Raw genomic sequence first — 27,348 nt, 5'->3', positions numbered from 1 at the left:
GATCCATTTTGAGTTAATCCTGGTGCAGGGTAGCAAAGAAGGATCCAACTTTAGTTTTCTGCAGGTGCTTAACCAGTTCTGCCAGCACCACTTGTTGAAGAGGCTGTCTTTCTTCCATTCTATTTATTTTTGCTGTAGAGGCAATTATTTAAGAAGAGAATATGTTCCCAATGTGTTGTACAATGCTTTTGTATAAACCAATGACTCTTTTGGGGAAGAATTATGACTATGATGTTTAAAAAAAGAAAAACATTATATATATATTATATATCATAAACATACACATACATATATCATATGTTTATGTGCTTTTATCAGACATACTAGAAATCATAATTTTAAATGTTTTTGTCAGGAGAATAAACTTCATCCTTTTTATTTTTTGTTCTTTTTATGTATTTTTTCTCTCTGTATATTTATTTTCTATATTTATTATTTGTATTTTCCACCTGAACAGAATTCTTTTTGTTTGCATATACTAGTTCAATAAAATGTGCGTCTTTAGGTCTTTAACTATAGTAAGAAACTCTCTGTAATGTGTAGAAGAGTTGTATGTTGAGGAAATAAAAATCTTACATGCCTGTATTGATCACTGACAAGTATGAATGGAAAGTGTCCTGAACTGTTCCTACTTAGCTATACATTTAACTAGCAGCTGTATTCCTTTTGAAAGTGAAAGACTCCAGTAATCTAATGGGTTTTTGCTCCAGTGCTCTGTCTTGTTCTGCCATTGGCTTAGCCTGTGGGAGGTTACTGTTTGTTACTTAGATATGACCAAGCCATGAGAGACACAGCTCCTGTTTAAACATCCTCTAGATTCTCTGAGAAGTAGCACAACTGACTGTTATTGGATAAGGTAGGGGGAAGGATGCCGCTAATGCTTAACTTGTAAGCCCATGAGATTACAAAACAGTGTTTTCATACAGCACATGCCAAGGCAGGTCAAGGTTACTTGGATAGGGTATCTCTAGATAGTTTGCTTCTATTTTTTATGTTTCAGATCTTTTATATTTGTGCAATAGAACATTTGGGAGAAATTTCATTTTGAAGTACTCAAAAGCTAAATACCGATACATTGCTATTTTCATACCTTTGAAGGTAGCTCTAATGGAAAGTTAAAAGTCGTGTGCATTGGCCAGGAGTTTGACCTAGCAGTAAAGTGCTTGCCTAGCATGCACAAAGCTCTGGCTTTGATTCCTTAGCTACCACATATACAGAAAATCTGGAGATGGTGCTGTGGGTTATGGCTCAAGTGGTAGAGTTTTAGCCTCGAAAAAGCTCGATGACAGTGCTCAGGCCCTGAATTCAAGCCCCAGAACTAGAAAAACAGTGCAATGTGCTTAAACATACAGCGAAACGACAACCACAAGATGAAAAAAATATGTAAATAAAATATTCTAAAAATCATAAATCATCAGAGACTATACCGTACATAGTTCAGTGTTTTTTTGTCTCCAAAAAGGTTTCACATAACATAGTAGATTTCGCATAACATAGTAGTCACTCCGAATTTAATTCTCTTCAGAATTGCAGAAATTTGACCTTATTTGGAGAAGATCTTTGTAAATGTCACAATTTAAGGCTCATCATCTTTTCCTTAGGAGGTTCTTAAATCCCAGTTGTCCTTATAAGAGCTAGAGGGAAGGAGAGATGTACACTGGGCTGTACAGAAAAGAAGGTCAGGTAAGGATAGAGGCAGATGGTGGGATTATTGCTGCCAGGAACGTCCTGATAGAGGAGATGCACAAGGATTCTCCTTAGAGTCTTTGAAAGGAGCATGAGCCTTGTGGCACATTGATTTTTCATCCATAGCCATTGGAATTTTTACTACTGACCACCAGTTTTGTGATGATTTAAAGAGTATCCCCATTCTGGTTTCTCTTCAGGTTGTATAACTCTTCTACTTCAGTAACCCTAGGTAACACCCACAAAAATCAGATGGCTTTGAAGGGGTTATACTAGCCCTTTGGCTTATTTTCAGGCCTTGGGAAATGTTCTTAAAGATATTTTTGTTCAAAGTTAATGCTCAACCACTTCATTCAGAGCTCCACTTCATGTGTTTTTTTTTTTTTGGATAGTTAATTAGACATAAGAGTCTCTCATGACTTTTCTGCCCCTGCTGGCTTCTAACCATAATCCTCAGATCTCAGCCTCCTGAGTAACTAGAATTACAGTGTGAGCCACTGGTACTTGGATGTTGTTGTTGTTGTTGTTGTTGTTGTCTATTGTGGGGCTTGAACTCTGGGCCTAGGAAGTGTTCCTGAGTTCTTCAGCTCAAGGCTAATGCTCTAGTTGAGCCATAGTGCCATTTCTCATTTTCTAGTGGTTAATTGGAGATAAGAGTCTCACAGACTTCTGTGCCTGGCCTGGCCTTGAACCATGATCCTCAGATTTCAGCCTCCTGAGTAACTAAGATTACAGACATGCACCACCGGCACCTGGCTCAGATGGATTTTGTGGTGGAGTCATAACAAATTTTCAGCCTCCTCAAGTAAAAGTTGGACTTGATAAAACAAGTATCATACATACTCTAAGAAGAATTGAATGGTACAGAGTTTGAAATATATTGAGGTAAGTATGGTTTGAGCTTCTTTCCTCAAGCCACCTGCAGTTATCAGAGTAAATAAAGAATGAAATGTAGCCAGGCTGGTACTAAAAGCAGTGGTTGTAAACCCTGGACAGTAAAGAGAAGACAGATGGGAAGGTTTTAGAACATAAAAGAAGAGAGGAAAAGGGAAAGCTCAGTTAGCTAGAAGCCCTCTTGGTATTAAGGAAATTGTGGAGTCAAAATTGAGTGATCTGTAAATAAGAAAGGCTAGAATGGAAGAGAATGCAGGAAATTGAAATGACTGAAATTGGATAGGGAAGGGGGGAAAACAAGATAAGGGATGGGGGTGGGGGGAGGGAAATGGGGACTAAGACATGTGAAAGGGTATCAATGTATGTGAATTTATGCACCCTCTATCTGGCAAGTATCACGTAACCCTTCTATTAATTACAATAAAAATATATGAAAAGAGGTAACAAGTGTTTTCTGTAGATAGGTTTAGCTAATAGCCAATAGAAACAAAGGACAAGGCAAATGCAATTTTAGGTCCTCCTATAGCCCTAAAAGAAATTGATTCTAGTAACTTCACTTAAACAAATAGTGTATAAGATTATTTCAGCTTGTAGGAAACTATTTTTCAGGTCTTTTACATCCTTTACTTATTTATTTTTAATAACCTGGTGTGTACTTTGTACTCAGATTTCAATTTGGGCCAGCCATAGTTTAAATGATTAGTAGTTCCATGTAGCTATTGATGATTGGAAGTGTAGATCTGAAGGGATATGTTAAAGTGGGGTTGAAAGATCAGGTGTTTTTGTAGGCTCACTGACATGATATTGAAAATTTCAGGAAGTCAAAGAGGAGAACAGATGAAGAAAAGGACAGTGAGCAATGTGGGTAAGGATGGAGGGTGGTGGTGCAGGTATGGAAGGTAGCAACAACGAGGGAAATGGATTTTTGAGAGAGAAAGAAAAGGTGGTTTCAAAATAATTGGAAAGCTGAGCGTCATGCTGTGTACCTGTAGTCCCAGCTACATGAGAGATATAGATGGGAGGACATTTGTCTGAGATTGTTCCTGGGCAAAAAATCAAGCTCTACTCCAGTAAATGACTAAAACAGAAAGGGCTAGGAATGTGACTCAGGTGGCAGAGGACTTGCCTACCAAGAGCAAGGCCTTGAGTTCGAATCCCAGGATTGTAAATAAATAAATAAATGAAACCTTAAGATGTGAGAGGTAGTCAGGCTTGATAATTTTTACCTGTAACCCAGTATTTGAAAAGAAGGAAGATTGTGAGTTTGCAGCCAGCCTGGGGATATATAGTTTCAGGCCAAGCTGGAGTACATAGTAAGTAACTCCTTTGTGAAAGAAACTTTCAAAGGCATCTCCAGGTCACGAGGACTGGATAGAAAATGTGGAGATGATATGACTCAGTTAATAGCTGTTTAGTTTTTGGAGGTGATAACCTAGTAAATATAATTTCACAGTAATAAGTGGTGTGTTTTCATATAGCTATTTTGTTAATATTAAGGCAAAAGTATCAAACACCATTTTTTCCCTTGAAGTCTTTTAATTTGCTAGGACCTCTCCCTTAGAGAAAACATTGGGTAGTTTAAAACATTGTTAGCTGAATCATTTTTTTTACTCTATGTGTGTATATTTTAAATAAGCAGTCAGACACAAATAGGAAGGACCTAATAGTCAATAATAATTTTATGAGTCTGTTGTGTACAGCACAAACACTGGCTTTTACTGAGACAGGAACTAACCATGCTTAGAGGAAGAGCAAAACAGACATCTACCTCTGAGATCAAAGGAGTTCCATTAACTTTAACTCTTAAAGATCTATAGGCTTTTATTGTAACTTGACTACTTGGATCTACATATTAATTTGAGGGATACACAGCGACACAGTGATATTGTGATTTCAGAATACAATGTGAAATAATTAAAGTATGTTTTGAAACCCCCCCCCAAAAAAAACAAAGGAGTTCCATTGAAAGGCACTAAAAGAGAAGCCCATTCAGAGGTTAGAAACTGTTACGGGGAAGACAAGAGTATGGCCTAGTGGTAGAGTGCATTGTCCCTGAGCTTTTGTCCTCTACTACTTTGAGTCCCAGCTCCACTTCTGGTTTGGGAACGATTAATTAGAAATGAGTCTCATGGCCTTTGTTGTCCAGGCTGGTTTCCAACCATGATCCTCAGATCTCAGCCTCCTTCATAGCATTTTTGCTCAAGGACAGCACTCTACCACTTGATCCATACCTCCAACTTCAGTAGCCTTTGTTGGTTCATCAGAGAACAGAGTCTCAAAGACTTTCCTGCCCAAGCTGGCTTTGAACCTGGTCCTCAGATTTCCATTTCCTGTTCAGCTAGAGTTACAGGGCCCATTCATGATGTTGGGCCTTCCCTGGGGCTTGACCTCAGGGCCTGGCACTGTCCTTGAGTTTTCTTTGATGATGTTTTTTCATATATTTTCTTTGATTATCTCATATTGTTAACAATATTTCACCTTGTTATCTGATATTTTATATATGCTTAATTGGTTATAGGGAAAGGGGGAAATCAAGATGAGCAGGGGGTGGGGAGGGAGGGAAATGGGGACCGGACCATGGCATGAGAAAGGGTATCAATGTTTATGAAGTGATGATATTTTTTTTAAACTGTGACACTTAATAGGAACATATACACTTGAGGATTTATCATTGCAGCTGCTGTGCTGAGGGAAGTAAGTAACCTACTTTAGATCTGTTTACTAATTCTCCAAAACACCAAGCTTACCTTTTTACACCCTCCCCCCTGGTTTGGGGCTTTGAATGCAGGGCTTTAGGCCTTTTACTACTTAAGTCATTCCTCTAGCCCTCTTTGTTGAAATATGATTAGACTTTTAACGGACTGTTCTCTGCTTTTTACAGTTCCTACTATAGCTGAATGACAGTCTGGTACCACTATGCCTGCCCTTTTATTGGTTGACATGCAATATTGTGAAGGCTGTCCTTGAACCATGTTTCTTTTGATCATAGCTTCTATAACAAGTAGAATTACTGGTGTGAGATTCTGATGCCTGGCCAAGTTTAAATTTTTGAACTATCCTTTGGAGTTGCAAAAGCACATACTAGAGAATAGATTACAGCAGATTTAAGTAAACTGCGAAAGAATATTATTTTGTTCCTAAAGTGTCAAATTTCTCCAATGCATCCTCAAAGGCCGCTTCTGTTTTCACTGACAGGATACCCAACAAATGGAGAGAACGTCATATTTCACAAGGCTGAAAAAGAGTAAACTAGATTACTTGTAAGCACATACTTGATTGAAGAATCTTGCAGAAAAAGTGGCTATGAGGTCCTCTCTGCTTCCTGGCACTATGGCAGTAACTGGAGTTGTTTCCTATAGAAGGCCTTGTCTCAAATGTCAGCGATTACCAGCTCATCTATGCAGACCTAGAAGAGATTTGACTGCTGTAGGATATGATTTCCACATGCTCAAGTTGTCCTTACAACACTGAATTTTTATATTGTTTACCATATAATATTTATGTGTGAACCTTTATAATCTACTGAACAGCAATTGAATGGGGCATTGGGGTGGAACTAACTGTGTCTTCAAAATTACAATCAATTTAAACACTCTTCATTTCTTTATTTGAGGAAGTTGATACACATGCATGCTAAATGGGCATGCTAAAAGCACTTTGCTCACATCGTACAATTAATGGTAGAGCCCAGACTAGAAATGATTGTGTGGCCTTTGATGACCTTGGTAGAATGGACAAAGACCTATCGTTTTTGAAGTAATGGGAAGTGCTGTTTTAGTGGAGAATTCTTAGTGAAGAGGACAGGGGCCTGTGAACAGGGTGATGAGCTTTGGTCTTGGCTCAGCTAGCCTCAAACAGCTGTGCAGAACTTAGGTCCAACACTGTTTAGAATTGTGGGCACATGGTTATTATTGTTTTAAATCTCTCTATATTACGAACCCAGAAAAAAGTCCTACTAGCTTGCTATCTGTATGTATGCCTCTGAAAAGTAATCCATGGTGGTCAGTTAAATTCAAATACAATAGATATAGATTTAAAACTTAATTTTAGGGCTGACCAGAGGAATAGGATATTGACACGCATGTGTGCTTTGAGCAGGTATCTGCTTCTGTTACACAGAGACATTTGAGTTCAGATTTTAACTTAGGATTTGTAAGACTATTCAAATCTGAGAGAATAAATATTTGTCATTTCAGAAGCTCATCTTTCTGGAAATGCACTCTTGGACTTCACTAGATAAATACTATTTTTTTAAACTTAGCCTCTATCGATTTATTTGATGTGTGTTACTTTGGATATAAAAGCAGATTTTGGCAAGTCAGGATGATTCAATTTGACAGAATGTCTCCTTAATTAAACAAGCTATGCCCAACCACAATCTGTGTTGACGTTTACAGAGGCTCACTTCTGTGTCAACTGCAATGAGAACTTAGCTAAGAGACCCAGAAGAGTGCTGATTGGCTGTGGCAAGGTGAGCAAGATATATAAAAGGCTGCTGTGGGACATCTGGGAAGGTCAATGCTACCATTCTTCTAAAGTCAACCTGCTTGCGCCCAACACAGTGTCTCTTCGCCATGAGCGGGTGCCCGTTTGCAAGAAACAATTTTGGGTGAGTATTTACCAATCTTAGAATGGAGTTAGTCTCTTCAATGTATGAGCATATGCATGTATGAGATTAAAGAGTATTCAGCCCTGACACATTTATGTCCTTCACTAATAACCAAATTAGTAATAGGAATTAGTCAACCTTTTTCTCATATTCTCTTTTTTCTTATTTATTGATACTGTAAGATATGCTTTGAAAAATCTATCTTTGGAAAGCAGCAAAGAAGACAGTTCACAAGCAGGTGTGAACAGAGCCAGCAGAGGAGGGCTTATCTATGGAAATTACCTACAGGTAAGTAGCAGGTGCCACAGAGTTTAGCTGCTCTTTTAGATACTACGTTCTTTTTCCTTCCAGCGTTTCCTCTTTATTTTTCCGCCTTTCTTTCATCTTTCTGTCTATGTCTTTCTCTCTTTATTTTTTCTTTCTTTCTAACTTTTCTTTCTCTCCTTTCCTTCTTTTCTGTCATCTGTAGTATTATGGACCTAACAATAGCTATATTCCTACCAATTTATGCTATTTCCTGCTTCCATTTGGAATAATTCAAGAGACTTGCAAGTGAAAATTCAAGTGTCTGGTAGAGGTTTAATAAAATCTAAAGAATCCAGGCTCTGGATAGAAAAGTATAAGCAAAAATAGTGTCAATGACAGTTTTGCACAACTTGGATAAATAAGACAGAGTCAATAAATCTTCAGCCTAGATAAGTGTAAATGCAATCCAAATTCTATTTTGAATCTTTTACCAAATGGTGGAAATGCAAAAAGCTCACTAGGCATTTTCTTGAAATTATTAGTACGTAAAAGTGAGATATCAACAGATGAGATATTTGGAGTTTCTCTGGTTCACTTCCAGTCGATTTGTTCCTCCTTTCCCACTAAAGCCTCCCTTTCTTCTTCCTTCTCATTCTTCAGAAGGAAATTTGTTAGACTCAGAAGAGTTATTTATTCTCCATCAGAAGAAAAATGCTCACAAAATCCAGCTCCTTCAGTGCTTAAAAGAAAAGCACTGTTCCTGAAGATTTGGGGACCTACCTCCCATTTCCAGACTACTTTATCGTAAAGTTGACTTCATAAGCCAAGTTTTTCGATTTTAAAAATCAGTGTTTCTGTGTTTTCATTTAAAGTTGGAAAAAATTTTGAATGCACAAGAACTCCAGAGTGAAATAAAAGGAAATAAAATTCACGATGAACATCTTTTTATCATAACCCACCAAGGTAAGTTGCAAAGGGCTGAGCAACTATTCCAGGTGACCAATTATCAGTAAGCACAGCTGCTATTTTTTATCTAAGAGATGGCAAAGAACAAGGGATCTCGTTGGTTAGAAAAGCTGGAGAATTGTTTTCCTTTTCCGGGTGAGATAAATTCTCATAGGTCCCCTTTTTCATTTTACATCAGTCATCTCTTGTCTTCCTTATGCTAATGAGATTCTTAGGTCCAAGGGTGATTTTCATGTCTTAGAATTTCATTTAGAAGTTTCAAGCTCAGATGTGGCTATTTCTCAATACTAAAACACCACTTCCAAGAAGTAAAAATGTTTGGATTTATGGCAGATTTACTTAAGTTTGCAAAACTCTAGTACTAAACAAAAAGGTAAATATTTGAGATATGTTTAACAACTCCAGATTTCCAGTGTCTGAGCCATGGATTTTAGCCTAGAAATGTAGTTATATAGGAGTCTCCTGTGCACTGAAATTGTGTACACATTTTATGAATGTGTACCTGTGGAAAAACACTGTTTCTGCAGTTGTCAGTGTTATAGTATTGGCATGTGTCACATATTTGACCAAGACCCATTCACTCATATGGGTCATTCTCTATGGATACACATTCTCCATCCCTGCCAGTTCTTTGTGTCTTTTCCTCCAATAATTTCTTGCCTCACTGATTGGTGAAAATGACAAAGTCCCCAGAAAATAACTAAAGAAAAGAATTTGTATTCATATGACACTCCTGTATTTGTTGATATAAAAGCAAATCAATAGAAGAATTGTGCCCTACCGCAAACGAGGAATTTAAATTCTGTTTAGAATCCTATTTTTACCATCGTCAATTTCATGACATCGCCAAGTCATTGAACCAATATCTCAATCAATAAAATGGAGAACCATTTTGCTCTTTCTTTTTAATAAACTTTCTATGAAGTCATGGAATAAGGTCATGTGAATTAAGGACTTAGCTCAGAGTATAGCACATAGCCCTTAACAAGCAGACACTGTCATTATTTAACAAGGACTCTTTCCTTCCACTCTTCCATCACAGTATTTATTATCTTTAATGTCAGCTTTACCATTTTGTAGACCCCTGTGAAAGGAAAAAACACCCTCACAGATCCTTCAGCAGATATGCTTTGACAGAATTTATACTTACACAAATAGACATAGAATCAAAATAGGTACTCTAAAAGAAGATGCAGTAGATAATGTTGAATCTATTTCAGCAAAGGATTACCTGGGAATAAACCATGAGAGAAATAAGAAGCTTTGCTCTTATTATTTTATCGCCTCTGGACAAAGTGGGTTTATTTGTCCTGACTCATGAGTTGTTAGGGTTTTCTTTTTCATGTGAATAAACAACCACAACAAACATGTATTGCATTCTAAGTAATTTAGCTCTAATTTTTAAATTGTATTTTATTGTCGGGGCAACATATGCAGGGGTTATAGTTACATTCATCAGATAGTGGGTACATTACTTCTTGAACATTGTTACCCTTCCCATGCTTTTCTCTCACTTTCCCTCTCTCCACTGCCCCAATCATTTTGTTTGTCTCTTACCTTCCCTATTTCAAATAAACAAATAAATGTCTATACAATACACCAGGTAACAAAGTATATAGTAGCAACATGAGATAACCCATATGGGGGAAAAAAGAGGAAAGAAATAACTTCAGATAGTACATTAAGAACAACAATCATAAAGATAAACCTCTTATTTCCATATTCTAGAGTTCATTTTGTTTAGTCACATCCTATATGACCATATTTACAAAGCTTCTGAGCTACTGTGATCCTTCACTAGGAGAGTCTTAGATATGTACTAATTATCGCAAATGAATGAAATCATGGAGCCTATGTTCCTTTGGACTTGGCTTACATCACTTAATATGATTTTTTCCAAGTTTTTCCATTGTAATCTTTCATTTAGGCTAGTGATGACTAATTTCTCTACTTACACTTGAAGGTGAATATCACCACTTATTTTGCATATACCTCCAGCTCCCACACAGGCAGTGGATGGGGTATGTGTGCTACTCTATGTTTAATTATTGGAATCAATGGAATAATAATAATAATAAATGTAATAATGTAAGGTGGCTCATTCACACATTGAACTACTATGGTAACATCAGCATTTAGTTGTTTCATAAAATGTGCATCTGTTTTACATTTGTGGGTTTTAAATTTCTATATTTGTTAACATCTTTCATATAATTATTGTGAAAGAGGCATCTAATTAACAATGGTTTCTATTACAGCTTATGAACTCTGGTTTAAACAAATCCTCTGGGAGTTAGATTCTGTGCGAGAAATCTTTCAGAATGGCCATGTAAGTTATTATACTTTGATACTGACAAAATGTTTTTGGGGAAAATAGAAGATATGGACAGAAACATTTGAGTATCAACTATTGAAATACTTAATATTTAAAATAAACTGAACAGATTGTTTAATTGTATTTTCCCACTGCCTTTGCTGTGAGGCTTCTTTCATTTTTAAAACTATTTCTGTCAAATTCAACATTTTTCTCTAAAATTAAACTGCTATTAATGAGAGCTGATTTCAGAGAGATCTTTTAGCTATCACAACTGCATTTCTATTGAGTAGTAGCCATATGAGGACTACAAGAGTGATGTGCAAGGTGGAAAAGAAAGAGGAGTGAGAAAGTTAGGAGTCAGAAAAGCCAGAGGAGAACAAGAGAAAGGAAAGGTGTAATGCAAGAAAAAAAAAAAAAGCAGATCAGGAAGACAAAGATGAGAGGAAGGTAGAGCAGAGCCTATGGGGATGACAAAGGTTCCAGCAGCGCCTGCTCACTTCGTGTGTCTTCTTCCCAAGCCTGTCAATAAATGTGTATCCTTGGTTCTCTCTGCTTCCCAAGGTCTGCGTGCACACGCTGTAATGCTGTAATGTGTGGAAGCATAGTTCCAAAGCGTGCCATTTGCCATTGGCAGCCTTAAAGGGTCTGTTTATCCAGGTCTTACTTAATCCTTATCTAAAGTCCTCATGGTACCTTGACCTTTCCGCTCTGAAGCAAAACTGACAAAGAGACTTGTGAAATCACCAGGAGTGATGTTTTAGAACTTACACCTACCATGTGTTCATATAATTGTCTAATTTTAAAGAATTATTCTGATCTGGCAAGCATTCTTTGTCCATGATTCTGATCTGTTCTCATTCTTTTTTTTTTTTTTTGCCTGTCCCAGGACTTGAACTCAGGGTCTTAGCACTGTCCTTAGACATTCTCAAGGCTAGAGCTCCACCACTTAAGCCTCAGCACCCTTCCAGCTTTTTTCTATGTATGTGGTACTGAGGAATTGAACCCGGGTCTTCATGCATGCTAGGAAAGCACACTACCACTAGGCCAAACTCCCGACCCTTAAAAATATTTTTAAAAGTATAAAACAGGCTGCCCTGTCAGAATCGGCCCTGAGTACTCAGTGATTTTCCTTCCCTGCCCACTAGGTGAGGAACGAAAGGAACATGCTGAAGGTGGTGACCCGGATGCACCGGATCGTGGTGATCCTTAAGCTGCTGGTCCAGCAGTTCTCTGTGCTGGAAACCATGACGGCTCTGGACTTCAATGATTTCAGGTGGGCGCCCGTGGCAGGGCAAGTGCGCTGAGGCTTGTCCTCTCGCTCATGTCCCGTAACAGGAGAACAGATAAGGCACAGGACGGAAGGAATCCGGCCTAGGGCCACCGAAGGATGTTGAGGTTTTGGAAAGCATTTGGGCCAGCATTTCATGGGTGGTTTTGACATCTAAAATAATATGGTCAGTTGGTACTGGTGGTTCACGCATGGAATCCCAACTACTCAGGAGGCGGATCTCTGAGGATTGCAGTCTGAAGCCAGACCTAAAAGAACGTCCCTGAGATTCTGAACTCCAATACCAAAATGCCAGAAGTGGAGCAGTGACCCAAGTGGCAGAACACTAGATTTAAGCAAAGGAAGCTCAGGCTCTGAGTTCACACTCCAGGGATGTCACACACACACACACACACACACACACACACACACACACACACACACACACAAATACACAACAATGAGGTTAACTTCCATTCATTATTTTATATCCTATTTTTCTCAAAAAGAACTTTAGACAACAAGCAGGTAGTGTAGCTAATATAAACATGCTCTGAAAAATAAAAACTGCAAATAAAAGAAAAAGAAAAGATAATTAAAAGAAGTATGTCAGGATGAAGTAAAGACAGTATTAGAAAACTGGCCTAGTATACCCTGCAACTTGGATTTGATCCCTAGAACCATAAAAATCCTTATCTAAAATTAAATTTAGGTAGTAAAAAAGTTACTCAAGAAAGTCTGCTTTACATAAATCATATAGTAAACAGTATATATATATATTATTCACACATATATATAGAGAGAGAGCTATAAGTTCCTGACAATACAAAATTTAGGCGATTAAAATAACTAGGTGTATACATATTTATCTGTATGTTTCTATATACTTATAGAAATGTGTATAAACATAGATATGCTTTAAAAACAAAAAATACTTCAACCCAAATTAGAGAAGTTTTTCAAAAAACTTATAATGGGCGTTTCTGATATGTAATAGGCCACGTTCTCAAATGTTTGACAGTCAAAGGAAAAGTGGTGAAATTTTTTGTGGTACATTCAGAATCAGTTTGAAATCCCAGAACCCGTTTGATGAAATACACTTAATAAGGACATGAGTGCTTGGGTGTTTTAAGGTGGTAGTGAAAACATCTTTTGATTGTGGATTCGGAATTAGCTGTATCATATTGGTTTGAAATTCTCTCAGTGATGCTTAGGCAGTGAGTTAATGGATCATATCCAAGGGTATTGGATTAAAAATTAAAAATATTTGTAGGCAGTCTTCTAACATTGTGAGCTAAAAACAATTACCCAATGTTTATTTTTTCCTTAGTAAATATTACCACACTCATACATATATTAACACATATGTTCATAGGTTTATATGACATTTATTCTGAGTATACTTATGGAAAATTCAAATAATATTAGTTAGATATGAATTATAAACATACATACATATGTGCACACAAGTATGCACTAGATATTTCACAAGGAGCATCTTCAAATTGCTTGACATCAGTAATGATGCGTAAGTATTTTAAATTTCAGTAAGGACTGAGTCACATGTAGAGCCGGAGTGCATTGCCTGTGTCTGTTCTCTGGGGCAATGCTCACCAGAGAAGAAGCATTCGCAGCACCAACCCATCTCTTCATTTCACTTCCTTTTCTTCCCTTCCTATATTTTTTTTCTTAAAGAGAGTACTTATCTCCAGCATCAGGCTTCCAGAGTTTACAATTCCGACTGTTAGAAAACAAGATTGGTGTTCTTCAGAGCTCCAGAGTCCCTTACAACAGAAGACATTACCGTGATAACTTCAAGGGAGAAGATAATAAACTGCTACTCAATTCTGAGCAGGAGAAAACCCTTCTGCAGCTAGTGGAGGTATATGCCCTGATGTTTTTCCAGATAAGCTTGATCCCTCTTAATAATTTAGCCTCTGCTAGATCTAAAATTTAAATCTCATCTTAGAGTTGGGTTATTCATAGAAAATAAAAGGAGAGCAATTATGAAAATACAAACCTTGTAATTTCGAACTATAAAATACTTGAAATATAGAAAACTTTCTTGAGAAATTTGACATTTTTTCTGTAATTGTATGTTAATATTTAATAACTTCATCATTCCACTTATATAATTCTTTTAAATATTTTTATTAAGCAATGTTCATGTAGCTATATCTTTTTGCTGTGATTAAGTATTCAATCAATTTTATTTCTATAAGATAAAATTGAAACATTTCACTTGGTTATATTTCTTAATTAAGAAATATAAATTAATTTGACTTAATTAAGTCAAATTACTTTAGAATTTTTATAATATTCTAGAATTTTTTCCTTTCATGTTCATAGTTCATATCAGTGGTCTTCCAGAATCATTAATTCTACTTTTGTAAGTAAGTCATGAAGTATTTTATTGTTTGTACTTCCTTAACCAAGGCTTTATGTATGCAAATTAAATTTTTTTTTTAGTGAGTTACTATGTCCTTGAATACTTGAGAGTTAGAACATGAACTTAGGTTACTGTACTTTACATATTATTATACAATTGTTTATTAATGTAGAGTAAAAAATTACAAAGCTAATTTAAAAACTAATGACAACTTACACCAGTATCCACAAGCATATAGCTCTGCATGAACTTAGTTTTATTTCTAAATATTGGATAATCTTAAAATCAGTTAGTTAACTTATAATAGTTAATGCAGTGCCCTCAAAACGAAAAGAGATGTTATTTTATATCTTCACATTTTCTTCAGCCTCTAATATATTTTTTGAGAATAAGAACCAAAACACATTATTAAAGCAATGTTTAACCTCATTCATAGGTAGTAGCTGTTCACAGTTTCCCACCTGGAAGCAACTGGTACTCTTATAATCATTTACCTTCTAAGGAATAAAGGATAAATAGTATTAGCTGTGACTACTTTAAAGATCAGGAAACTGAAATACATCAATTCCTATTTCATAAATAAAATAAAGAAATAAATCAAATAAATTTATGTCAAGATTTTTGAACATAGGAAGTTTTTGCTTCTAGTTTCTTTTTTTCCCATGTATTTTTTATTGTGATTAATAGAAGGGTTACATTATTGTATATGGTTTGAATTTTACCATGTATCTTTTCTTTAAAAAATGATACCTATTTAAGGCATGGCTAGAAAGAACACCTGGTTTAGAGCCTCATGGATTTAACTTCTGGGAGAAGTTTGAAAAGAACATTGTCAGAGGCCTGGAAGAGGAATTCATACAGATTCAGGTATTTATGATATCATTAGTTAATATGAATAGAATGATTGTGGTAGAGTGACAATACCAGAGCTCGAACTCAGTATTGACATTCTACATTGGCTTTCTTGCTAAAGGTTTGTGCTCTAATACTTGAGCCCCAAATCCACTTTCTTCTTTTTCTGGTGAATTGGTGTCAAGTCCCTCAGATTTGTCTGCCCAGGCTGGCTTTGAATTTTGATCCTCAGATCTCAGCCTCCTGAGTGTAAGCCACTAATTACCGGATCAATCAAATATATTATTTATTCCACATAACTTTTCTTTTGCTTTAATACTTCAGCTGGGTCCTTTCTATTGAATGTAGACAATACCAGTTTGCTATTGTATAAAAAAACTATCAGTTTCTTACTTTCCCTAAGTTAGAGGTGTTTCCTCCTCTCTTTACTACGGTTCTTGAAAGAATCAATAATTGGACAGAAACAGAGTCACATGATGCATAATGGTGCTTAATGTTGCACGTTGAAGTCATAGGGCCTGGGTTCAAACTTCATTCTGTGGAACTCTGTGACCATAAACAAATTACTTAACTTCTCCTTGCTTCACCTTTAATGTTGATAAAATAGCAAATGAGCATATCTATCTTATAATGTTGATAAAATAGCAAATGAGCATATCTATCTTTAAATGTCCTGTAAGAGCATTAAATATAACCTGTGCTGATACAGAATTTAGGAAAAAAATTCCCATCTCATCCTAATCCAAATTCAATTTCCCTACTTCATCCTTTACAAATAGTATCCGTATAGATTAATCTAATAGCCATTTTAGTCCTGATTTTATTTCATCTCTTCTTAGTGCTCAATACTAACATCTACTTCTACTTCATTTCCCCTTATATTTTAGTAAACTGCTCCCAATGTTCTGCTTCTTAATTATTTACCTCTTTACTTTGATATGTAAACTCATCTTTCTGTCAAGTGTCTACATTCTTTCATTAGATGATCTCATTTATACCCATTGCTTCATTATTTGTACTTATTCATCAATAATTCTCAAACATTTATCTCTGATTTGAATAGTTGCCTAGTTTTCAGATTACACATTTAACACTGGTTGATGTTTCCTTAAACAGATCAATGAAACTGCACAGAAAAATTTCCCTAATGCACACTGACCTTGTTTCAGAGTTAAGGACGATTTTCTACTTTAAGTCTTCTTAAGTCAAGTCTGTGATTCGTGGTTAGGTCTTGCTCTCGCTTTCCTCAACCAGTTCTTTGTGGTGTCACTAAACCTGACTGCATGTAACTTTCAAATAGTTCTCATTTATCTTTGTTTCTTGACCCTCCCACCACCACTGGGCAACAGAGGGGTGATGATGTTTACCTGGCTAAATAAAGTCTTGGTTTAGAATTTCAATAAACTACATAGTTTACTCTAAGAGTCTTTAATGTGATCTAATGTGAATTATTTTATTTTTGTGTTAAACAATTGATATTTAAAATTATCTCACTAGAAAATGATAAAATAACATTATCTCAACATTGATAATAGTATTTCCCCTCATTTCATTTTCGTTAACCTCTTATAATTTTATTATTTTGGTGACAGATCTGGAGCTTGAATGTAGGCTCTGGGCTCTGTTCCTAAGGTTTTCTGCTCAAGGCTAGTGCTTTACTACTTGAGCCCCACAGCTCCACTTCTAGCTATTTAGGTAGCTAATTGAAGAAAAGAGTCTTAGGGACATTCCTGTCTAGGCTGGCTTAGCACCATGCTTCTCAGATCTCAGTGACTTGAATAGGTAGGTTTACTGGGGTAAGCCACTCACATAATATTTATGAAGAGAAGATTTGAAAATGTCAAATTATTTAAATTTACATGAAAGGCTAGAATCAGTGTGTGGAAGATCCCTTAACATAAGGAATATTTTCTTGATTGTAATATGAAACCAGCCACACAGTTGCTGTAAACTGAGATTATATTTCTCCTATCAAAAGTATTCTAAAATAGGAATCTGTTTTCTCTCTTGGGACCATTCATGAAATGTTTTCCTTCAAGGCTAAAGAAGAATCTGAAGACAAAGAGGAACTGATGGCTGAATTTCAAAAGCAGAAAGAGGTGTTACTGTCCTTATTTGATGAGAAACGCCATGAGCATCTCCTCAGTAAAGGTAGACGCAATTTTTTTCTAAAGAGGTTTTCCTTGGAATATATGTGTATCATGCATAATATATGAGCATGACCATATAATTTTATAAGACCATCAAACCTAAATGGAAAAAGCAAAATAAAAATTGCTATTCTATTAGAGGAAAGAAGAATTGGGTTAAAGTCATCTCTAACAATCCTATGTGAACAAGTTCCTACACCCATTGTGTTTAAAATATAAGCCAAATCTTTCTTACTAGGGATACAAGGTAATGCAGATTTTTGTTGTTGTTGTTGTTGATGTTGATGGTGGTGGTGGTGGTGGTGGTGTGTGTGTGTGTGTGTGTGTGTGTGTGACAGAACTGGGGCTTAAATTCTTGTTTGACATTTTTGCTAGAAGTTGACTGTGTACCATTTGAGCCACATCTCCACTTCTAGCCTTTTGGTAGTTGATTGAAGATAAGAATCTCTCAGATTTATCTGTCTGGGCTGGTTTTGAAGTTTCAGCCTCAGATCTCAACTCTGTTCTCAAATCTCAGCTTTCTGAGTAGCTAGAATTGCATGTTTAAATGACCAGCATCCAGTTATAATACAGGTTTTCAACAGGCTTACAGACTGAGAAGGAAAGGAAGGGAATTCAATTTACTTGGGGTAAGAGGAGGAAGGAACAACCTTGAGGTCTGGAAGTGTTAATGGAGGCTGTGTTACCTAAGGAGACCAGTAAATGCCCCTATATAGACTTTTGGCACAATTCACATTGAGATATCATTCCCTGAAATTAATAAACAAGTATAATTAGGAACTTTATTACTTAAATCTTTTATCTATTTGAACATACTGTGTTCACTTATAGAAATTTTACTATAATATGTCTTAAAACTTGTAGGAATAGCCAAGAAAGAAGTAACAAGTCCAAGATATGGCAGAACATGAGTTTAGCAAGAGTCTGTTCTAAAAGCTTAAAATTTGTTAACTTCAGTGAGGTTTTCAAAGCATTTGTTGAAGGTTGACAAGCCTGATTTTCCTGCTGCTACATTGATTTTTAAATAATCAGATTTTCCTAACATGTTATTTAGAAGGTTTTAAAGAGGCGGCACTGCAAAAAAAAGGAATGTACTCATTACCCAACTTATGTAACTGTAAATCCTCATTGCATCAGCTTTATAATAACAATAAATTAAAAACAACAAAGTTAATGTATATTAATGATGCAAAAGGGCTTATTGTGATTTTCCATATGTGCATATAATATACTTTGATCAAATTTATACCCTCTACCACTCACTAAACTTTTGAGCATAACAAAGTTAAAGTTCATCTATCTATCTACCTATCTATCTATCTATCTATCTATCTATCTATCTATCTATCTATCTATCTATTTGTGTGGGTGCTTATACACACATACCCTAAGGAATTAAAAAACTCAATCTGAGGCCAGACATCAGTGGCTCATGGCTGTAATCCTAGATACTCGGGAGGCTGAGATCTGAATATCACTATGTAAAGCCAGCCCTGGCAAAATAATTTCCATGGGACCCTTATCTTCAATTAACCACCCCAAAACTGTAAGTGGTTCTGTGGCTCAAGTGGTAGCTCACTAGCCTTGACCATAAAGAAGCTAGCCTCTGAGTTACTCTACAAGCAACAAAACAAACTAATTAATTGGAGTTAAGTGGTTTTCTAAAAATACATGTTCCATTTACATATTTAAAAATTATCTCTGATAAGTTTTAAGGAGATACCAAATTAATATGACTATTTTAAATTACCCCTGAAGTTAGAACTTTCTGTGTGTCTTGCAGGTGAAAGGCGACTGTCATACAGGGCACTCCAGGGAGCACTGATGATCTACTTTTACAGGTAAAACTTATCAGAACACAAGAATGTGAGTTAAAACTGAGAATTAGATGTAAATAACACATCAAATATTCCACTTATGCACTGAAATCACAATGCTATGCAGTATTTAAATATTTAGAAAAAAGTTAGAAAATGTCATTTTAAACTTTTGAACAGAAGTGTAACTCTATGCTTGTAGCAGATTATAGGGACATGCCCACACAGATTAATCAAAATCTTCTTTTATTAAGTCATATAAAGCAGTGTGGGCCATTAATGAGTACCTTAAAAGCCCAAAGTTCAATTTTTCTTAGAAATTCCATCATACAATGTGCTCTGCCGTTTGAATTGCAGGGCTCTTCACAGATAATGTCTCACCATCTATTTAATCAATTTTAAATAAAATTGCCTTCCTTCTCTGAAATATGCACTGGCCCTGAAATATGCCCACTTCCTCCTGCTTCATGAGAGGGAAGGTTATTTGAGGTGGAGTCTAGGCCACTGACTGGTTCACAAGAAGCAGAAAAATCTCAAGTATCTACTTTTACAGGAGTTTTACTTCTTTGTTATTTAACTTTTAAAATCTGTTAAAAATCAATTCCTTCAGAGTGTCCACATAACCAAACCTTTTGACTTCTTTCCTATACCATTAAAGTTACGCTATACTGAGTAAATTAAATAATGAGAAATTTGAAAATCTTGAGGAAAAATGGGGAAAACATAGAAAGTAAAAAGTAATTGTGTAGGTATCCATGAGTTGATAGGTGTGTGAATGTGTTTAATCTAGAAGCCTTTGATGCATTAGATTACTATTTGGGATAGTACATATCACCCGGCTCGTATCTTCCTTTTACAAATCGTTTGGAGTAACTTTGCCCAGTTACTTTTCCATATATATCACATGGAACCACACATACCAATTCTAGGAAGTAGCATTTGTATTTTGAAGGTAAAGAAACATAAACTGAACAGAATCCAAACTTGTTACAGTTCTCGCGTGGTCAAATTGACATTTCTTTCAGGGGCTAATGAATTGCCTGATTCTCCTAAAGAATTGTCTTCTCACTCTTTTGTGTAGGGAAGAAGCTCGATTCCAGGTCCCCTTCCAGCTGCTGACCTATCTTATGGACATAGACACACTCATGACCAAATGGAGATGTATGTTTTCTTCTTGCCTTCCCACTCCTGCGCCCACACTTCTATTCTATACCCCAATACATTGGGGGACTCATGAAAACATTTTAATCCATTTAAAACCAGAAGGAAAATGAACTTCAGGTCAAAGACAAATTTTAATATGTAATAACAATGCATTCTTCTAATGCCATTTTTCAACTTTTATTTTATTGTCAGGGTGATGCATTCAAAAAGTAGTGACTACATTACTTTTCTTTTTTGTTTTCGTTTTATTCTTTATTATCGAGGTAATTTATAGAGGGGTTACAGTTACATTCACCAGATAGTAGGTGCATGCCTTCTCACACATTGATACCCCTTCTTTATCATGTCTTAAACATTGTTTCCCCTTCCCGTGGTTCTCTCCCTCCTCCCTGAATGCCAAAGCATTTTAAAGTATAGTTTCATAGTCTTTTTTCCAAAGGAGGGCAGGTCTCCCAAAGGCCCAGCTAGCAAGGAACCATAAGTCATAAGTCACCCTGCCCTGGTTGAGCCCACAGACCCAGTGCACGATGGCTGGAGCCGTGCCATGTGGGGTGCTAGGCAACCTGCTGTTGTCAACTGGTGCGCATGGATGAGCCTTCCATCTGGCTATACGATAAGGTGTCAGCCTTTCTCAGAATCAGTCATCATTACCAAACCCTTCTCTCCCACATCTGGCAGAACTAATGGCGTACTCCCATGTGGTAAATATGTGTGTTTCCTAGATAACCACGTGTGCATGGTCCACAGGATGCTCGGCAGCAAAGCTGGCACTGGAGGGTCCTCGGGCTACCAGTACCTGCGCTCCACCGTCAGGTGAGAGGGAGCTCTCCTCCGCGTGGGGAAGGCGACGGCCAAGTTTGCTTCTGCACATTTGCACTGACAATCGTGCTCTTGTAGTTAAATCACCCTGCTCCTCTTGATCCTGTGGAGGAATCGGGTACAGTCCTCCACGGTGGAGAATCATCATCATTTTTTTAGGGGGGGGTTATAGAAAGGGACCTGAATGCAATAACTGTCTTTGCAAACTTCTTCTAGCTCACGTTTTCAGTAGCCTACAACCATCCTCATCAATTTTTCTAATGTCATCTTTGCCAGAGAAAACAGCTAACACGACTTCTTATTTCTCCATGTGCCTATTTAGTATTATAAAACTACTTTCAATGATCAAAAGAGAGTCCTTTTGCTCTTCTTGGGGCAAAAGTCAACATTTATTGAGACTTGACACATGCTTAAGAAGACTTCAGGTCATGTATGTTCTTATTTTATTTAGTATTCGCAGTATGATAGACAGATAGATTACATGTGAAAAATAGGGGGTGCAGCTCCTTGGGAAAGATGAATTTCAATAATGAATTAGATATTCACATTTAATCTCCCAAACTCTTTGGTCCCCATCCCTAATCATATTGGATGATACATAAAGTGCTAGGTTGGAATTGTTGTTACATTCTTAGACTTTCCATAATTGTAAGTTCTCTAACTACCAAGCTGTCAACGACGGCATGAAGTAAATAAACACGAACATCACAGATACCATTTCCAGTGTGTCTTTATCTTATTTTGTATTTACAAAGACCAACTAGAGGAGGAATTGTAGCTTTTCCATTTACAAAGGTAGAAAATGGAACACAGATGTTCAAACCCTATGTCCAAGAGCCAGTGAGTTGGTTTTGTGATTAAAACAGAATTCAGGCCCAGATTTATTTCACTTCAAGCAAATGCTCTTCCTCTGTAAAAGCTGCATCAGCTGAAAAAGTGCTCCTGTTGAAAACAGCTGACTCACTAATAGAAAGTAACTCTAATGTAAAAACCACTTTTATATGTATTCATAATTAATCAAAGATGACATTTCAATGTATTACTTTGTCCCTTCATCATAGTTATTTGGTAGTTAATTTGATGTTGGAAAATATCACCAATGGACAGCTAAGAATGCCATGGACAGTTTGTATAACATGAGGTGAAAACAAGAACACACCATTAGCACTATGAAAGTGGCAGGACAATCATGTGCTAAGTTTTAATCATTATCTCCATGGTCTGACTCAACAAAGCACAATACTATCGTGTGTGTGTGTGTGTGTGTGTGTGTGTGTGTGTGTGTGTGTGTGTGTGAGTCCTGGGTCTTGAGTGCAGGGCCTTGGGTCTTGCTGTCCTTTAGGTTTTTCACTCAAGACATGGCTTCACCATGTGAGCCATAGCTCTACCTCTCCATTGTTTTTTTTTTGTTGTTGTTTTTTGGCAGTTGCGGGGCTTGAACTCAGGGCCTGAGCACTGTCCTTGGACTTTTCTCAAGGTTAGAGCTCTATCACTTGAGCCACAGCAACACTTACAGCTTTTTTCTATGTATGTGGTACCGAGGAATTGAACCCTGGTCTTCGTGCATGCTAGGCAAGCACTCTACCACTAGGCCACACTCCTGGCCCTGTTTTTTTAAAGATATTTAATTGGAAATAAGAGATTCACAGACTTTCTTGCCCAGAAATGGCTTCAAACTGTGATCTGCAGATCTCAGCCTTCTGAGTGGAGGCATGATCCATTAGCACTCAGCATAATGCGTCTTAAACATATCCAGACAATGGTATCACAAACTTGCAATTCTAGCTATTCAGGTGGCTAAGAACACAGTTCAAAGCCAGCTTGTGCACAAAAGACCACAAGATCCCTTTCCAATTAAAGAGATGGGCTGTGACAAGGCACAAAGCTGATACCCTGAATTGACAACCCAAGATTGAGGAGAAAAAAAGAATGGACTTTGGTTATGAATGAATAATTAGCAATCTTAATAATGCTATATAACATAATGTATACATATATTATGTATGTATGTGTACCTACATAGATAATATGGATGTATGTATATATAGGATCATATATATACAACTATGTGCAAATATGTTATATGTGTGCTATTAACAGCAGATAATACACTTTTGAATACATAATAAAGTTTTGACTATCAATTCCTTATTCAAATATGAGAAAAGAAATTGGGGAAGAAAAGTTTAAATAGTTCATGTCAGTAAATCTAACACATACTCATCTATGTGTCTTTCAGTGACAGGTACAAGGTGTTTGTGGACTTATTTAATCTTTCCACATACCTGGTTCCTCGGCACTGGATACCGAAGACGAACCCAATTATTCACAAATTCATCTACACAGCTGAGTACTGTGACAGCTCCTACTTCAGCAGTGAAGAATCAGACTAAACTAATGGAAACTTTGTGGAAAATAATGATTTCTCAGTCTATTTTTTAAATTTCTAAATTCCCATGAATATTTGAAAATTCTTAATGTGATGTGTTTATATATTTAGTTCAGACCCATGATATTTTGATTCAACTCTGGAAAAAATGTCCTTATTATCAATTTGTGATCATATAACAACAAGATGAAAAATAGTTAATTGTAACATTGTATACAATGTTTTCTATTAGAAATTCACGTGTGTGTGTGTGTGTGTGTGTGTGTGTGTGTATGTTATTCCTAAATTCCAGCTACCTGGGAGGCAGAGAGAAGGATGGATGACAGTTTAAGTCCAGCCAAGGCAAAATGTTAGAAAGACTCCATCATTTTAAGTGGAAGCCTGAGGTTTATAACCGATCCTACCTACTCAAAAATATGAAATCTGAAGATTACAGTTCAAAGCCAGCCCTAACTGAGAGTCTTTTTTTTGTGGGTCACAGGGCTTGAACTCAGCCTGGGTGCTGCCTCTGAGCTCTTCAGCTCAAGGCTACCACCCTACCCTTGGGGCCTGGGTGTTGTCCCTGAGCTCTTGAGTTCAAGGCTACCACCCTACCTTTGAGCCAAGACCCACTTCCGTTTTCTAGAGGTTAATTGGAGATAAGAATCTCAGGTGCTTTTGTGCCAGGGCTGTCTTTGAACCTTGATTCTCAGACCTCAACCTCCTGACTAGCTAGGATTACAGACGTGAGCCACCGCACCCGCCTGTGACTCTTAAGTACCAGCAAAAAGCTGGAAGGGAAGGTATGTCTCAAATGGCATTAAGAGTGAGTCTTGAATGAAGTCAAGTTAAGAGCTGAAGGCCCTGAGTTCAAGTCCTTTAAAGTGGCAAAATTTTATTTTAAAAAAGAAGGACAAGGAAATAAAGTAAGACCTCATTTCACACAATAAGCTGGGCATCATGTGGGATAATCACAGTTAAGTGCTTTCCCTGGACAAAAGACCCTATCTGAAAAACTAAGCCAAAAAACCTGGGCTGTAACTTGTATGGTAGAGGACTTGGTTAGCAGAACAAGACCTTGAGTTCAAAATTCATTAATGACAAGAAGAATTCAGAATTTTAAATTCTATTTCCTCAGAGTTTTAACATTATTGTAACCACTTAATATTACCTCATTGTTCTATATTTTATATGCTTGTAAACTGCATCAGATCTTTTATCCAATCAAATGTAGTGTTCTGCACAAAACTGATTCAAACAAAAAGTATAAATAGTAAAACTGTACTATTAAACGTTGTGCTGGGTAATTTGTTTTCTTTGTTTGTTTGCTGATTTGTTTTACCACTGGCAAAAATCTTTTGTAGTTGATGAAAGGGGATTTCCTAGGTCAGGGCTTCATAAGCTACCAGAATGCAAGAGAGCCTAAGGAGAGAGAAGCCCTAAGACTGACTGCCTGGGGAACATAAATGTGGCATGCTTTGAAAATCCTCTAGCACTTGTCTTCCTGTAGTGTCAGAGATTGACTGGCCATTTTCTTTCTCTGTGCATCTCAGTTTTGTCATATTTGTACCTTCAGAAGGACAAAGATACTCATTTGCTCAGTCCCAATATCTGTTCTCTAGGAGGTAAGTGAGCTGTAATGCAAAGGACATTGAGGTAGGAATGAGTTATCAGTGACCACAAGAAGAGGGTTCTCTCCAAAAGAGGGCAGAGATGAGCAGACTAACTGGGAATCCACTGATAAATAAGTATTGGGGAAGGAGTTGCAGTTGAGTTGTCGTCTTCTACTTCTAGCATGGCCACGACTTATCATCACTTATGTTTTCAATTGGGAGGTTGTACACAAGGTCATTGTAAAATCTAGAATGCATATCACTTTTGACTAAACTGGCTTTCTCTACCAGACGAGTTCTTGAAAAAAGTGGATTATTCTTTGGTCTCAATTTCTAATTTTTAAAAGTATCATATCACCTTGTTGATTCTCTTAGCTGAGTGTAAAATGGACTCCCCATCAGTAGCTCTGAATTCAACACAGTCATTTGAACCTACAAGTAAACACACTAGGTGGTAAACAAGCAGTTACAAATGAATTCACTGAAGTGTAAGAGACTCTATGGAGAACACAAATAGTGCAGTTGTTTAAAAAGACCAATCAGAGCCCAAGAAAATAGTAGTATATACAAACACATCCACATGGAAATATTGTATCATCTTATACAAAAGATTGAAAATACAGATTTCAGTAAGCATGGCCTCCATGAACAAATGCCTCAAATGTACGAAGGGATTTCATTTTACTTCATTTACTTCTAGCAGGGTGTGTGTGTGTGTGTGTGTGTGTGTGTGTGTGTGTGTGTGTGTGTGTGTGTGTGTAATACATGCCCACATGCGTAGTGTCCAAAAGTGTTAGGCTATCAACAGCAAGTCAAATAACTCAGTGGATGAAGGCCCTTGCTTTGCTATCTGCAAGCTTGGAAACAAATTCCGGTTCTGGTGATCTGGATGGGGAAAACACTAAAAATCCCCAACCTAAGACCCTTGAGAATTACTTACAGCAACACTGTGCTGGTGTTCATTAGGACTTGAGAGTCAGAGGAGAGAAGCTCACTGCTCTGAGGTAAGCAGTCTGCTAACTAGAGCATCAGACAATCCAGACATGTGAAGGTAGAGGGCCTTTTCCATTTGGCTCATCAGAAGAAGTTATAAGCCTTATAGGCTGTTGGGGAGCCCGTGACTGGCTTAAATTGGACAAAACAATTTATACCAGTACATTTAAAAATATTTTTAATTTGGGGAGAATATGTAATACAGTAACTTACACAGGATCACCTGAATCCTGATCTACTTTGAGAAGCCTGGGCTAAGGGTCATGGAGTTTAGTTAGTGAAAGTTTCCAGAGTCAAAGTGCAGTTAACTGATGATCAGCGCTAGCTGAAAAAACAAAGAAACAAAAAGCTAAAGTTGTGATGATTTTACCTACATATGTGGGATGGGAAGAACTGCCAAATGACAGTTAAGCCACAGCATTACACAAATGCTAACCATAATTTCACACACACACAAAAGCCTTCAGTTGGCACTGGTGGCTCACACTAGTAATTCTAGCTACTCTGGAGGATGAGATCTGGTTTGAAACCAGCCCAGGCAGTAAAGTCCATGAGACTCTTATTTCCAATAAACTACTCAGAAAAAAGCCAGAAGTGGTGCTGTGGCTCAAGTGGTAGAACATTAGCCCTGAGCAAAAGAAGCTCAGGGACAAAGCCCAGGCCCAGAGTTGGCAAAACAAAACAATACAAAACTTTTGGTGATGTTGTCTACTCACCAACTGCTTGCAAAGCTTTGGGCTGGTGCCACCGTGGTACTGAGCCCTATAACCAATGATCTATGTAACTTAACATCACTTTTCATTTAAATACCTTTTTCTCCCTCTGTGCCCTTGGATATACCCAGTATATTCATCTCATGATGTAAATTAAGAATAAATTCATCTGTTTACCTTTCAGTTGAATCCAAGTGAGAATTGGTGGGCATTATATAGACACACCTCGGTAAAAACAGGCCAATGAGTGATGGATTCCCAAGGCTCAGGAAGCCTGATTGAGGATCTCATGTTCCTATTACCTTTATTGATTAGGTGATCAAAGGATACTGGGATTGACAAAAACAGACCTCCTAAGGAAATGAAGGAACTATGAGTAGACTGAGAGACAATTATGAGTAGAATTTTGGAGAGCATAAAATTAAGCATCTATTCAGGAAACCAACACATGGATATATGTACTTGGAGACAAGCAGTCTTCAGAA

The 27,348-nt window shown here is 37.0% G+C and overlaps 1 protein-coding gene across 1 annotated transcript; it reads left to right on the top strand.

Annotated features, from left to right (window-relative positions):
* Positions 1-7,111: 7,111 nt before the first annotated feature.
* Positions 7,112-24,851, top strand: Tdo2 (tryptophan 2,3-dioxygenase). The gene is made up of 12 exons (XM_090343207.1): positions 7,112-7,189; positions 7,372-7,477; positions 8,308-8,398; positions 10,660-10,730; positions 11,864-11,991; positions 13,681-13,867; positions 15,134-15,241; positions 17,266-17,377; positions 19,160-19,217; positions 20,275-20,354; positions 21,080-21,170; positions 23,416-24,851. Exons 1-12 carry the CDS (start codon positions 7,155-7,157, stop codon positions 23,567-23,569), a joined length of 1,221 nt encoding a protein of 406 aa, XP_090199333.1. The 5' UTR covers positions 7,112-7,154; the 3' UTR covers positions 23,570-24,851.
* The last annotated feature ends 2,497 nt before the right edge of the window (positions 24,852-27,348 follow it).

Source organism: Megascapheus bottae, chromosome 13 (assembly GCF_031878675.1).
Source record: "Megascapheus bottae isolate mThoBot1 chromosome 13, mThoBot2.hap1, whole genome shotgun sequence".
In the NCBI taxonomy this organism is placed as follows: Eukaryota; Metazoa; Chordata; class Mammalia; order Rodentia; family Geomyidae; genus Megascapheus; species Megascapheus bottae.
The sequence above is the reverse complement of the archived record's forward strand: the minus strand, read 5'-3'. Positions and strand labels throughout refer to the sequence as shown.

Bases quoted from the DNA above. Each gene is read 5' to 3' on its own strand.
- Tdo2 (XM_090343207.1), top strand. From the start codon at position 7,155: ATGAGCGGGTGCCCGTTTGCAAGAAACAATTTTGG. The intron at 11,992-13,680 runs GTGGGCGCCCGT...TTTTTCTTAAAG, and splicing joins CTGGACTTCAATGATTTCAG to AGAGTACTTATCTCCAGCAT. The intron at 20,355-21,079 runs GTATGTTTTCTT...TGTGTTTCCTAG, and splicing joins ACTCATGACCAAATGGAGAT to ATAACCACGTGTGCATGGTC.